Here is a 15,374-nt window from a genome sequence, read left to right as displayed (position 1 = left end):
TCTTCTAATTCTATATTATGTACTAATGTCTATATTTTGTGTACACCATTGTCTACATAATTATGTACCCCATGCTCGTTTCTTACTCAGTACAGCGCCACGGAATATGCTGATGCTTTATAAATCAATACTAACAATAATGTCCCTAATAAAGCGCTTAGTGAGTATGGTACATATTGATACATAAGACCTTCTGTTAGACAACATAAAACATCTCTACAAAACAAATAATTGAATTTCCTCCTGATTCATCGGCATGAGTAGAAGTGAATGACTCCACGGAACGCCAACACTTAATATGAATATTTATTGCCATATAAAGAAGAGATTCTGGACTCGATGTGGAGCATTGCAGCATTGATATAACACAGCCAGGTTCTTGAAGGGATAACTCCGGCTTAATCGTCCCATTCATCATCGTCGTCATCATCTCCACCCTCCTCATCCTCGTCATCTGCAGACACAGAGAGGAAAGTGAGCATTGTGACACAGGACAGATTAAAACAGAAAGAAAAACACAAATGCTGACACATGATTTTCTGTTCCTGTGCAGGAGTCAGTTGCAGAGATTCTTTCTGTCTATACACTCACCTAAAGGATTATTAGGAACACCTGTTTAATTTCTCATTAATGCAATTATCTAATCAACCAATCACATGGCAGTTGCTTCAATGCATTTAGGGGTGTGGTCCTGGCCAAGTCAATCTCCTGAACTCCAAACTGAATGTCAGAATGGGAAAGAAAGATGATTTAAGCAATTCTGAGCGTGGCATGGTTGTTGGTGCCAGATGGGTCGGTCTGAGTATTTCACAATCTGCTCAGCTACTGAGATTTTCACGCACAACCATTTCTAGGGTTTACAAAGAATGGTGTGAAAAGGGAAAAACACCCAGTATGCGGCAGTCCTGTGGGTGAAAGTGCCTTGTTGATGCTAGAGGTCAGAGGAGAATGGGCCGACTGATTCAATCTGATAGAAGAGTAACGTTGACTGAAATAACCACTTGTTACAACCGAGGAATGCAGCAAAGCATTTGTGAAGCCACAACACGCACAACCTTGAGGTGGATAGGCTATAACAGCAGAAGACCCCACCGGGTACCACTCATCTCCTCTACAAATAGGAATAAGAGGCTACAATTTGCACAAGCTCACCAAAATTGGACAGTTGAAGACTGGAAAAAATGCTGCCTGGTCTGATGAGTCTCGATAGAGTTAGAATTTGGCGTAAACAGAATGAGAACATGGATCCATCATGCCTTGTTACTACTGTGCAGGCTGGTGGTGGTGTTGTAATGGTGTGGGGGATGTTTTCTTTTAGGCCCTTAGTGCCAATTGGGCATCGTTTAAGTACCAGGGCCTACCTGAGCATTTTTTCTGACCATGTCCATCCCTTTATGACCACCATGTACCTATCCTCTGATGGCCACTTCCAGCAGGATAATGCACCATGTCACAAAGCTTGAATCATTTCAAATTGGTTTCTTGAACATGACAATGAGTTCGCTGTACTAAAATGGCCCCCACAGTCGCCAGATCTCAACCCAATAGAGCATCTTTGGGATGTGATGGAACGGGAGCTTTATGCCCTGGATGTGTATCTCTCAAATCTCCATCAACTGCAAGATGCTATCCTATCAATATGGGCCAACATTTCTAAATAATGCTTTCAACACCTTGTTGAATCAATGCCACGTAGAATTAAGGCAGTTCTGAAGGCGAAAGGGGGTCAAACACCGTATTGGTATGGTACTCCTAATAATCCTTTAGGTGAGTGTATACTCCTTGAGCCCGATCGGGTCTGTGCTACTGCACGTGAGCAAGCCATTGACAACACCTTGTTGACCGTCTTTCGGGGGGTACAGTGCTAGAATGGCCAAGTGTAGGGGCTAGGGGAAGCTTCTGAAGGTCCAGAGGCTTCCCTCTATTGAGGTAAGTACCCAAATTGGGCACTTGCTTTCCCTGCAGGTTTCCTTTAAAGAGTACCTGAAGTTGCATGCGACATGATAAGATAAATGTATATGTTAAAGCGAACCCAAACTCTTGCACATCACACAGTGAAGAAATTCACTGCTCTGTGTTCTGTGTTTAGCCAGATCAGAGTGTCTAATCAGTTGTTCTCATTAGCAACTGTGGACAGACTGCAGGAGAGCTCTGCCACAACTGTCTCCTCACACAGTAAGGTCCCGTTCTCATTTGTAATTGCAAAATGATAGCATTTTGCGCTGGTGATTTAACTGCGATTAACGCGGTAAAATCACTGTACCCCCTCCCGCTTTTTAAGCTATTGCGATTAGCGCGTTGTAGCATTCTAATTGCTATCACTCTAAAATCGCAGAAAGATGCTGCATGTAATGCGTTTTGCCATTGCCGCTGATTGCAGATCGGCGGTGGCAATCGCGGCATTGAGATCATTGCCATATACTTAATATTGCGATAGCACTTTGAAAAGCGCTAGCGTTCGCCAACGATTAGCCGTAATCACCCCAGTGAGAATGGGCCCTAAACACTGAGGCTTAACCCTTTGAATGTTGCCTGCAAAAGTGAAATCAAGTTAAACATACAGGTATTTTTAGGATTTCCATAAATTGTAATGAAGATTTTTTTTTCCTCCCCCATTACGGTTTTAATGCCATGGGAAATCGTTTAGAACAGAGATGCATTTCTGGGTTTTTTTCCACTTTAAGTTCCAATCCTGCATAGAACTAGGCTGGTTTTTAATTCTTTTTTTTTTTTTTTTTTCACTGCCAAGCTCTTGTCTCACAGAATTTGCGTGCACTATGCAGGATATTTTTTTTTTAAACAGTTGCCGCACATCTAATGTATTTCTGTGACATCACATTTGCGTTTTTTTCTTATTTGCATTTTGCAATTTTTCTGCATTTTAAAAACTGCCGGCAGGGCTGCATTTTTTCCGTATCATGCATAAATCGCATGTACTGTATTGTAAGGCAATGGAACACAAAATTGCATTCAAAATGCGAAAAATCGCATGTGGTTTCATGTACATTAACTTCTTTGGTATGCGTGGAAAATTTAATTCAAAATACGCACAAAAAAAAGAGTATTGGGAACCTAAAAATTGCAAAAAGCAGAATCACTAATTTCAAGAAAAACAAAAACCATGGAAACCTGCGGTCAGAAACCTCATTCACCCAAAACAGCCAAAAGTTTAAAGGTAGATTTTAACTTTTTAAATGCAAAATAGGGCTATTGGATTCCAGGAAAGTCTTGTTTAGGATTAGGACTCTAGATTATTATTATTAGACTAGATATTTATCCCTTTGCTTTATTTTCACTTCAGGTTCACTTTAAGTACTTGTTGAAGAATGAGCCTCTCAAAGGTCAATTTCTGGCACACAGACCCTTCCCATCATTGCAACAATCACAGAAGATACTTTGCTTTGTGAAATATTTGCCTTTATTCTCTAAAATTCTTGAGAAAAATAAAAACTGAGGAAATAGGACGCAGTATAAGTGATTATACAACTTTATTTTTTTTCTTATCACATGAAAGCTACAGAACATTTCTAAAGATGTGTAATAGCAACAGCTATTTTTTTCCCAGACTAGCATGGCAAATCGTAGTTGCGACCCTCTGGCTTCTTTTACCTTCAGGCATGGCTGTTTCTAAGCATAGACTGTCAAGGCAATGGCATAGCATGCCCTCTAGTGTGCAAGGTACAATACTGCACACTTTATATTCAAGAAAATCTGAGGCAGTGAACAGTACATAGCACAGTGTATTCCAACTTTAGCGGTGCTTGGCTGGTACCCACTCATCTGTTCCCCTTCCTTCTTCATAGAATGTGTAGGGGGGGGGGGGTAATGACAGGTTGTTATGCACCAAATAGATCAAAACCAGCCCTGCCTCAAGAGCTCTGCACTCGTGGCACCAGGTCATGCAGCCTCAACTTATTTTTATAAACTAGATCTTGTGGAACCTCACAAGTGTTTACATTTCTCTACAGTTCTACCTAAACTTTCCCCTTTACTGTTCACCATATACATGCTGCCACTTGGAGAAATCATACAAAAACATGGCCTGACATATCATTGCTATGCTGATGACACCCAGCTATATTTGTCATTCAAACCTGATGTCACAGACCCTACTCCACAAATAAACGCATGCTTAGCTGAGCTTCAGGAGTGGATGAATAATAATTGGCTAAAACTTAATGCTGACAAAACTGAGGTTCTTGTTATCGAGGGCCAGGGCTCAACAGCAAAGCAGCTCCAGTCTCAACCAACACCGCTAAGGATAGGGAGCTCAGACCTGAACAACTCAGACTGTGTGCGCAGCCTGGGAGTACTGATTGATGGGAAATTAAGCTTCAGGAATCAAATCTCAGCTGTTGTGAAACATTCCTTCTTTCACCTAAGGAATATTGCAAGGATTAAACACCTAATTCCTTCAGAGGATCTTCCAACCCTAGTTCATGCCTTCGTCACATCAAGGTTAGACTACTGCAACGTCCTCTACATAGGCCTGCATAAGAAAGACTTACGCCGCCTGCAATTAGTACAGAATACCGCCGCAAGGCTGTTAACGAGCCAACCCCGCCATTGCCACATAACACCAACCCTGAGCTCACTCCACTGGCTACCGATAAAATGGAGAATTCTGTTTAAGATTGGCTTACTGACATTCAAATCCTTGCACAATCTGGGCCCTGGATACCTGAAGGACTTGTTGCAACTACATCACACCCCCCACAATCTTAGATCAAAAGGACGTAACACCTTGGTCACCCCCAGAGTCCACCTCAAAACCTTTGGAGACAGAGCCTTTTGTCATGCTGCCCCTACACTTTGGAACTCCCTGCCACACCCAATCAGGACAGCCCCATCCCTGGAAGCATTTAAGTCTAAACTGAAAACCTACCTTTTCAGTCTGGCATTCATGAACATCTGACTATCTCCTCTGTAACACAACCCAGCCTGAAACCCTGTATTAATCTGAGACACAGCTATGCGCTTTGAGTCCTATGGGAGAAAAGCGCTTTACAAATGTTATTGTATTGTATTGTATTGTAAACTTGTTCATTTCTTCACAGTTCCACCTAACCTTAGCAAATTCGCAATGTACCTCACACGAAAGAGATTGATAGGTTACCTGAGAGGGTCCTCAGTTCCATTCTCATGAATACCTCTTCAACAAAATAGCTGCCACAATAGTCCACAGAGAAGGGCTTTTATGGTATGTCCAAAACTCACCTGAGGAATGAATGGCTTTGCTCCTTTTCTGCATGACGTGCATAAGAGCCCCAACTAGACCCTCAGAACTTGGTTGTGCGAGTGGAGAGGATGGTGCTTCCATTGGTTCCGTCACCTGGGTGTGTACAGGATAATTTAGAGAAGACCTGTTTTATCAAACTATAGAGCAGCATTTGAAAGAAAACGCTAGTTTAAAAAAATGTTTATGTGAAGAGTGAAAATGGATTTTACTGTGGTCGTGTTCATTGGTCAAGTCGTGTGTTCTACGTGTAGTGGGTCACACCACTTTGTGCACTGGACTTTGGTCATGTGCACTGGACGGGTCACGTAGAGGTGTAGTGCTCTATGTATAGAACTGACTGACATCAGGTCAAAGGGTTTAGTTTAGTCTTCTCCTGTACCTATACAGGTAAGTAAATGGGCATTTTTTTTTCAATTTAGGTTTGCATTAAAGAGGAGCATGAGCCCAATCGCTGGTCGCAGCGAGTTGTGAAAGGAGTGAGGAGGACCTGGGAAGCCTCTGCAGTGTTCACCAACCCTGTCCTCAAGGCCCACCAACAGTGCATGTTTTGTGGAAATCCACAGAGGTAGTTAATCAGCTCTGCTGAGACACTAATTACCTCACCTGTGCATTTTTGTGGTTTTCTGCAAAACGTACTGTTGGTGGGCCATGAGGACAGGGTTGCTCTACAGGATCTAGAATCTTCCCTCTTCTTAGGTAAGTATTTCCTTTTTGACCGAAGGTTCGGCTCGGGTTCACTTTAAAAAAATCGTAGAACAATCATGTCCAGAGGTTTGGTGGCTGTTATAGTTGCAATACTTTTATGTACACAGAGTAACAATTGTATAAATATATCAATGGTCAGGTCATGTAGCGGTGTGCTTTTCTATGTATAAATTGGAACATCATTTTTTTTATAATGTCCATTGGTCAGTATAGTTTTTTTTTTTTAGTTGGAGATGAGTTGGAAATCTTGACTTACCTTATTAAGCTTCATCCCTTGTCTTATCTGGTCAAGAAGAGCTCCTCGTCCAGAGGGAGCAGAAGGCTGTGTAACAGGGCTTCCTATGCCAGGTGGTGGAGGAGGTGGAGGACCTCCACCAGATGGTCCAATTGGTGGGGGTGGCATTGGAGCAGGTGGAGGAGGAGGTGGGGGAGGAGGTGGACCACCACCGCCGCCTCCCCTTGGTGGTGGAGGTGTTCGTGGTGGACCTCCAGATGGAGGGGGAGGAGGAGGTGTAGTACGTGATGGAGGAGGAGGTGGAGGACCACTAGAGCCTCTGCCTGGTGGAGGAGGTAATGGTCCACTTCTACCCCTTCCTTGAGATGGCGGAGGTGGCAGCGGGGCACTGCGGGAGGGGGGAGGAGGCGGGGGAAAGGAATCTGTATAGAGAAAAAATGTGGTCATAAATGTTCTGCTATTTGTTGTAAAACCTGTATATATACACAATTGTTTATCAATTCTTTACTCAGCATTGACAGGATTAAAGTATGAAAATTCTTTCTAGCTTTCTATCTTTCACTAGTTAAAAGAATTATTGTCTCTGCTACCCTTTCCATTTATAAGGATCATCAACATTATGGCTAAACAAAGATATCATAGCATGCAAATGTCCAGTGACCCGACGGCCAGCGAAGTGACCATTATTATTTAGTGCTACAGTGGGTTGCAAAAGAATTCGGCCCCCTTAAAGTTTTCCACATTTTGTCGTATTACTGCCACAAACATGAATCAATTTTATTGGAATTCCACATGAAAGACCAACACAAAGTGCTGTACACATGAGAAGTGGAACGAAAATCATACATGATTCCAAACATTTTGTACAAATAAATAACTGCAAAGTGGGGCGTGCATAATTATTCGGCCCCCTTTGATCTGAGTGCAGTCAGTTGCCTATAGACATTGCCTGATGAGTGCTAATGACTAAATAGAGTGCACCTGTGTGTAATCTAATGTCAGTACAAATACAGCTGCTCTGTGAGGGCCTCAGAGGTTGTCTCAGAGAATATTGGGAGCAACAATACCGTGAAGTCCAAAGAACACATAAGATAGGTCCAAGACAGGTCAGGGATCAAGTTATTGAGAAATTTAAAGCAGGCTTATGCTACAAAAAGATTTCCAAAGCCTTGAACATCCCAAGGAGCACTGTTCAAGCGATCATTCAGAAATGGAAGGAGTATAGCACAACTGTAAACCTACCAAGACAAGGCCATCCACCTAAACTGACAGGCCGAACAAGGAGAGCGCTGATCAGAAATGCAGTCAAGAGGCCCATGGTGACTCTGGACGAGCTGCAGAGATCTACAGCTCAGGTGGGAGTCTCTGCCCATAGGACAACTACTAGTCATGCACTGTACAAAGTTGGCCTTTATGGAAGAGTGGCAAGAAGAAAGGCATTGTTAACAGAAAGCATAAGAAGTCCCGTTTGTCACAAGCCATGTGGGGGACACAGCAACCATGTGGAAGAAGGTGCTGTGGGGGACACAGCAACCATGTGGAAGAAGGCCAAAATGCAAAACGCTATGTGTGGCAGAAAACTAATACTGCACATCACTCTGAACACACCATCTCCACTGTCCAATATGGTGGTGGCAGCATCATGCTCGGTAGATGCATCTCTTTAGCAGGGACAGGGAAGCTGGTCAGAGTTGATCGGAAGATGGATGGAGCCAAATACAGGGCAAACTTGGAAGAAAACCTCTTGGTGACTGCAAAAGACTTGAGACTGGGGCGGAAGTTCACCTTCCAGCAGGACAACGACCCTAAAGATAAAGCCAGGGCAACAATGGAATGGTTTAAAACAAAACATATCTATGTGTTAGAATGGCCCATTCAAAGTCCAGATCTAAATCCAATCGAGAATCTGTGGCAAGATCTGAAAAATGCTGTTCACAAACGCTGTCCATCTAATCTGACTGAACTGGAGCTGTTTTGCAAAGAAGAATGGGCAAGGATTTCAGTCTCTAGATGTGCAAAGCTGATAGAGACATACCCTAAAAGACTGTCAGCTGTAATTGCAGCAAAAGGTGGTTCTACAAAGTATTGACTCAGGGTGCCGAAAAATTACGCACACCCCACTTTGCAGTTATTTATTTGTAAAAAATGTTTGGAATCGTATGATTTTCGATCCACTTCTAACGTTTACACCACTTTGTATTGGTCTTTCACATGGAATTCCAATAAAATTGATGCATGTTTGTGGCAGTAATGTGACAAAATGTGGAAAACTTCAAGGGGGCCAAATACTTTTGCAACCCACTGTATATACAAAGTATTATGGTGAACCTCTGAGTGCGCTAAATAGAAATAACTGAACTCAGAATCGCAGCAGTGACTCCTAGAACTGTACTTGGTTTCACTAAACTGTACTTGGTTTCACTAAAACACATACATCTCATGATCTGCCAACAGCTAGATCCCTCTCTGATCAAATCTGATCAGAGAGGAATCTGTTGCCTGTCCACACACTGCAGACAGATTTTCAGTTGATTTCTGCATGAATTCTAATGGATATCACCCTAGCGTCTTTACCTATTGGGCCGCTCCCCCAGGTAATGTATTGTCACCCCGCCCCCCCCAAGGGCCCCCGGTGAGTGTTGCAGGTAGTCACACGGGCGCACATCCATGCCTCCTCCCGTGTCCGGCATCTTTGAATTGCCTCCGCGAGCCCCTGTAGCATGTGACCCCACCACATGTTGTGATGTCAGTACATGCTGTGGGATCATGTTGTACTGCTGGTGGCAATTCAAAAAGACTCCGATCACATGAGGAGGCGCGCCAGTGCGACTGGTAACCCTGCAACACTCACCATGTGTTGGGGGAGTTCACATACACTTGGGAGGATACCGGCCGGAAAATATAGCGCCTTTACCACCATGCGCCCCTTTAGAACACGTTTTGGACTGAAATTAATCCAAATGATCGATTGGATGGTCATGTTGCGGCATCGATCTCTGGCAGATTCCATCATTATGATTTAATCCGCCGGATATCGATGCCGAAAATTGAGTAATGTGTGGGTCCCCTTACTGTTAAGTGATGGTTACCATCCTCCTCCTGGTGCTTAGATTATTGCCCAGTGAGCTCAGACGTCTCAGTGCAGGATGAGGCTGAGAGAAGTCACAGTGCCCTCTCCTTACCTCTGTGCCACTTCCTGCCAGCAAAAGGCATTTATTTCTCACCTCCCATCCTCATTTCCTGTTTCACAGCTTCGACTCCTCCATGCTGCTCTATGAAGTCATAGATGAGTTTGGACGTCTCGGCATCCTTCAGCTGTGCATCACTGATGCCTGCTTTAGAGAAGAGATTGCGCAGTTCCGGGTCCAAAGCGTTCACCTGATTAGAAGGAGAAATGTTTATAGCACCTCATGGGCAGGGCCTCAGAGCTGTGGGCTTCCTAAGGGGCACTATTGGAAAAAGAGATAGATTTGCACAGAGAAATGGGACAATTGTATGCCAACTGATATGTTTTATTGTGGAGACGCAGTGGTTAGCACTCATGACTTTCAGCTCTGGAATTATAGGATCAAATAGTAAACAAAAGATGCCACTGGGTCTCTACCTGGATTTGGGCCTGATTAGGCCAATTTATTCAGAGAGTGTAACAGTGAAAAGCAAAATGTTTCAGTCTGTTTGGCCTTCATCAATTGCAGTTGATAACGGTCGAATATACCAAAATGTTGTGCTTTTCACTGTAGCACTCACTGAATAAACTGGGCCCAAATCCAGGTGGAGACCCTTTGGTGGATCCTGGTGTGGGCTGGTTGACGCATACGTATTAGTACGCCGCCGGTGAGCTGGGCGCAGGGTGAGCCAAATGACGGCTCAAATCCCGGCAGCGTTAAATACTATTCACCCTCCAAGTCGTCTCAACTTGTAGGGAGAAGTAATTACCCCGAATTACCCTTACGTGCCCCGTACAGTATAACATTACTGCTATGGTGGCGTCCAGCTTCGGCGCTGAGCACTGAAACCACCTGCTTCGTGGTTGACTCCCTGGTATTGCAGATCTGGTGTTTGTAGCACTGAGGATTTCTACATTACTGCGGGTAAAAATACCAAGCAGACCATTATCTACATGGAAGTCCATATGTGCTTCATAGTTGGTAGTGGCTTCTTGCAGGTGTTCTGGTGCCCTCCCAAAATATTTTAACTCCCCCCAACCCCCACAAAGAAGAAAAATGACACAACTGTATTTATAACTGGACTAGTCTGTATTACGCTATTTACTTACATCAAAGCCGCTGTTGGGATCCCAGCCGATGTGGCCCACGTGCCTGTGAATGACAACCAGATTCAGGTGATATGCCCAAGACACACGCGAATAATAACCCCTTAAAATTCACCTCTTCAAACTCTTCTACCCGTCTTCTTCTATCACCTAAATATCTCTGCTTACCCACAGTTTTATTTCCCCTTACTATTGTATGCTATGTTCTCCTTCATCTGAGACAGTGAGCCTAAATGGCCAGAATCCTCTTACAGGTAAAACTCAAAACATTTGAATATTGTGCAAAGTCCAATTATTTTAGTAAATCAACTTAAAAGGTGAAACTAATATATGAAATAGGAACCCTTTGCAGGTGTTTCAGATTAAATAGCTGATTGGGGTCTGAGGGTAGGAACATACTAGGCATATCGCATACGCGTTTTCCACTATGTGCTAGGGAAAACGCATATGCAATTCTGCTTAGTGTGTTCCTACCTTGACACTTTGGGGGCATTTATCAAGAGTGTCTAAGACAAAATATTAGTAGGTTTTTAGAAATCCATGCAGAATTGTCTCAGACATCCTAAGAAATCACTAGATAGTGCAGATTCCTTCTTAAACTGTTAGGAATAGAAGGAGCTAGGAAGGTCTCTCGAGCAGTGCAGTGTGTGAAGGGAATTGCTGTTGCTGAGGTAACTAATATATCTGCTGTCAGCAGGCTCTGAGTGAGGAGGGAGGAGCCATTCACAAATCATGCCGAACCTGCACTGCTGCACTACCTGGAGAACTGCTATGAAGCACTTCTTAATCTGCAGCAGTTTAAAGATGGATTTGCACTTTTTTTAAAGGGAACCAGAGAGGAACGTGATAAAAAAAAAAAGAAGAAGCTTTTATACATACCTGGGGCTTCTGCCAGCACCATAAGCCTGGATCGCTCCCACGCCACCATCCTCCGCTTCCTGGATCGGCGGTACCGGGTCCCGTCACTTCCGGCGGATGCGGCCAATTGTCCGCATTACAGCGGCTCCCTCCTTACCCGTACGCATGAGGCTGCGCAGTAGGCAGCCTCACGCGTACATACATGGAGGGAGCTCGGTGTGATGCGGACTATTGGCCGCGTTAGCCGGCCGACTGGCGGCCATGACGGGACCCGGTACCGGCGGATCCAGGCAGCAGAGGACGGCGGCGTGGGAGCGATCCGTGCGTATGGGGCTGGAGGAAGCCCCAGGCATGTATAAAATCTTTTTTCTGGGGCCTCTGGTTCCCTTTAACTGTAGTGCAGCTCTAGAAATCCATGCTAAACTGCCGCTATTACGTAGGATTTGAGACGTTTCTTACTATCATGCAGAGCAGCTCCTCTGCTGGTTATAACAGTTTTAGAAGAAAAACTGTCAGTAATGCTTTGATAAATCTGGACCTGTGAGCCTAGAATATTGAACATTTTCACAACATTCTAATGGTCTGAGATAGTGCTTTCGGGTGTTCTCATAAGTAGGGTTGCCGTGGTATACCGGTATGACGGTATACCATGGTTTGATTGTGCATGGTAATCATACCATGCACAGTCACGTTTTACCGGTTTTCGGGGGCGGGGCGACATAGCGGCGGGGATGCGATGCAGCGGTGGGCGCACGAACAATGACGTAGATAAATAAATACTTACTGCAGGGTCCTGCATGCGTATACTGGCTTCTTTCTCCTTCCTGTTCTTGCGCCCCACCTTCCTGTAACAGCGCCCCCTATGCGCTGTTACAAGGGGATGGAACGCAAGAATAGGAAGAAGAATGAAGCCAGTACAGCTTGCAGGATCCGCCGGCAAGTGAGTATTTGTACCCCTGCCGCTGCGTTCCCCCCTCCCTCCCCCCCGACTCTCTATACTGCGGGCATCTATCTTGCCTACACCTATCTCTGGCTACCTATGCTGCGGCCACCTATCCTGCTTACACCTAACCCGCCTACACCTATCCCTAGCTACCTATGCTGTGGCCACCTATCCTAGCTACACTTATCCCTGGCTACCTATACTGCGACCACCCATTACTGGCTACACCTATCCCTGGCTACCTATGCTGCGGCCACCTATTACTGGCTACACCTATCCCTGGCTACCTATGCTCTGGCCACCTACTACTGGCTACACCTATCCCTGGCTACCTATGCTCTGGCCACCTACTACTGGCTACACCTATCCCTGGCTACCTATACTGCGGCCACCTATTACTGGCTACACCTATCCCTGGCTACCTACTGTATGCTGTGGCCACCTATTACTGGCTTCACCTATCCCTAGCTACCTATGCTGTGGCCACCTATTACTGGCTACACCTATCCCTGGCCACCTATTACTGGCTGCACCCATTCTGGATACCTATGCTGTGGCCACCTATTACTGGCTACACCTATCCCTGGCTACCTATGCTGCGGCCACCTATTACTGGCTACACCTATCCCTGGCCACCTATTACTGGCTGCACCTATCCTGGATACCTATGCTGTGGCCACCTATTACTGGCTACACCTATCACTAGCTACCTATGCTGTGGCCACCTATTACTGGCTACACCTATCCCTGGCCACCTATTACTGGCTGCACCCATTCTGGATACCTATGCTGTGGCCACCTATTACTGGCTACAACTATCCCTGGCCACCTATTACTGGCTGCACCCATCCTGGATACCTATGCTGCGGCCACCTATTACTGGCTGCACCCATCCTGGATACCTATGCTGCGGCCACCTATTACTGGCTACACCTATCCCTGGCTACCTATGCTGCGGCCACCTATTACTGGCTACACCTATCCCTGGCCACCTATTACTGGCTGCACCTATCCTGGATACCTATGCTGTGGCCACCTATTACTGGCTACACCTATCCCTGGCTACCTATGCTGCGGCCACCTATTACTGGCTACACCTATCCCTGGCCACCTATTACTGGCTGCACCTATCCTGGATACCTATGCTGTGGCCACCTATTACTGGCTACACCTATCACTAGCTACCTATGCTGTGGCCACCTATTACTGGCTACACCTATCCCTGGCTACCTATGCTGTGGCCACCTATTACTGGCTATGCCTATCCCTGGCCACCTATTACTGGCTGTTCCCATCTTGGATACCTATGCTGCGGCCACCTATTACTGGCTGCACCCGTCCTGCCTACTTATGCTGCGGCCACCTATTACTGGCTACACCTATCCTTAACGCCACCAGGACTTTTGCAGGAGCAGGGTGAGCCTTTTTAGGAAGTGGGGCAACCCACACTGGGGTGGGGGGGGGCACATTATTTAATGTAAGTGGGGGGCCCGGGTCCACATAATTGTTTAACCTCCTTGGCGGTTCATATTTTCTGCCAAGGAGGCTGCATTGCACTTTTTTAAAAAAAAATTTTGTTTTGTTTCATGTAGCTACCTGAGTGGCCATGGCTACGATCGGAATGACGCCAGCCGACATCCTGACATCAGACGCATCCGATCCAGGCCTTTGCCTATCCTCCGTGGCGGCTTACCCTGAGCTCAGCTTGGGGTTACCGCTAAGCAGGTTAAAACCATATATCGTGATAACGTCATACCGTGGTATTTATTTATACGGTTATCATACCGTGGAATTTCATACCGTTGTAACCCTACTCACAAGCTGTAAGCCATAATTATCAAAATTATAACAAATAAAGGCTTGAAATATATTGCTTTGCATGTAAGGAGTCTATTTCATATATTAGTTTCACCATTTAAGTTGAATTGCTGAAATAAATGAACTTTTGCACGATATTCTAATTTTTCAAACTTCACCTGTATTCTCCTGCCTCCTGCATGCTAGTTTGGTTATTTGCACCTCTTTGTATTGCTCAGCACTGGGCAATATGTTACCACTTGATAAATGAAGGATAGAAAAAAAGAAGTGCTGTTAGTTTTTATCATTTTCTACATTTATAAAAGTGGTGTTCAGCTGAAAAGATCGCCACTAGGGATGGTCAATGAGATCAAGGTTATGGAGTCGGGGCAATTTTGGGTACCTGGAGTCGGAGCCAGAGGTTTCTTAAACTGAGGAGTCGGATGAACTCCACAGTCCTGATAAGTAATGGAATGAATAATGCCCCAAGAGGCAAGAAAGGACTGCGCTCCACAGCACTTGATAAGAATCTATGTATATACAAAATGACGAAACGCGTAGGGCGGAGCTAAGGAGTCATGTGGGACGGAAGGAGGAAGCAATCTAAGCGGGGACTGTGGCGTGCAGCGGAGATCCGACTGCGGCGGTGCTGATACACACAGATAAGCGCTTATGAATTGAAATCCGGTACGCATGTTTTATGCAGTGTTTTAGCAATAAATGAAAAAAGTTTTTTATGCTATGCGAGTCCCGCTTTTATATTTGAAGGTCCTGAACTGTTGTTGCCCAGGATGGAGGGCTTATATGCTTGAAATACAAGAAGCAATCTGGTGAGTGAGACTCACTAAGGGGGTGAACAGTATCCCCCCATGTTTCCTCTGTATCTGGGTGGAGGCTATCTCTAACACAACTGTATGAAGTGAATCACTGGGTGGTTCATGACAAGCAATATTGCACTATATTCTGATGTTTTTACAGGGAAATCCTATACCACGCTGAGTGGTCAGGATTGTGATCGCAACTTTTTCTGTGGATTGGAGTCCTGATAAGTATTAACCATTTCAGCCCGCAAGTTGTTTTCACCCTATGGACGAGAGGAATTTTCACATTTCAGCGCATCTCCCTTTCATTCCCCAATAACTTTATCACTACTTCTCACAACTAAATGAGCTATACCTTGTTTTTTTGGCTTTTTTGGGGTGGTCCTTTTTGCTAATAATTATTTTATCCTAAATGCATTGTAATAGAAAAACTAGGAAAGCAAAATGGAAAAAATGCATTATTTCTCAGTTTTGCGGCCATTATAGTTTCAAAATAAAACGTT

General features: G+C 44.9%; 2 protein-coding genes across 12 annotated transcripts in view; one reads left to right on the top strand and one right to left on the bottom strand.

Moving 5' to 3' along the window:
- The window catches only part of LOC137527742 (myosin-1B-like), a 469,182-nt gene that overhangs the window by 34,918 nt on the left and 418,890 nt on the right, over positions 1-15,374 (top strand). The window lies entirely within an intron of this gene.
- Positions 294-15,374, bottom strand: part of WAS (WASP actin nucleation promoting factor) — a 52,821-nt gene continuing 37,740 nt past the window's right edge. Inside the window, exons 8-12 of the mRNA XM_068248602.1 lie at positions 10,456-10,498; positions 9,404-9,557; positions 6,201-6,601; positions 5,218-5,332; positions 294-454 (exon numbers count right to left, since the gene is read on the bottom strand). Coding sequence (XP_068104703.1) covers positions 399-454; positions 5,218-5,332; positions 6,201-6,601; positions 9,404-9,557; positions 10,456-10,498 — 769 coding nt within the window. The 3' untranslated portion in view covers positions 294-398. The remainder of the gene's footprint in view (positions 455-5,217; positions 5,333-6,200; positions 6,602-9,403; positions 9,558-10,455; positions 10,499-15,374) is intronic.

This window comes from Hyperolius riggenbachi, chromosome 8 (genome assembly GCF_040937935.1).
Source record: "Hyperolius riggenbachi isolate aHypRig1 chromosome 8, aHypRig1.pri, whole genome shotgun sequence".
NCBI lineage: Eukaryota > Metazoa > Chordata > Amphibia > Anura > Hyperoliidae > Hyperolius > Hyperolius riggenbachi.
The sequence above is the reverse complement of the archived record's forward strand: the minus strand, read 5'-3'. Positions and strand labels throughout refer to the sequence as shown.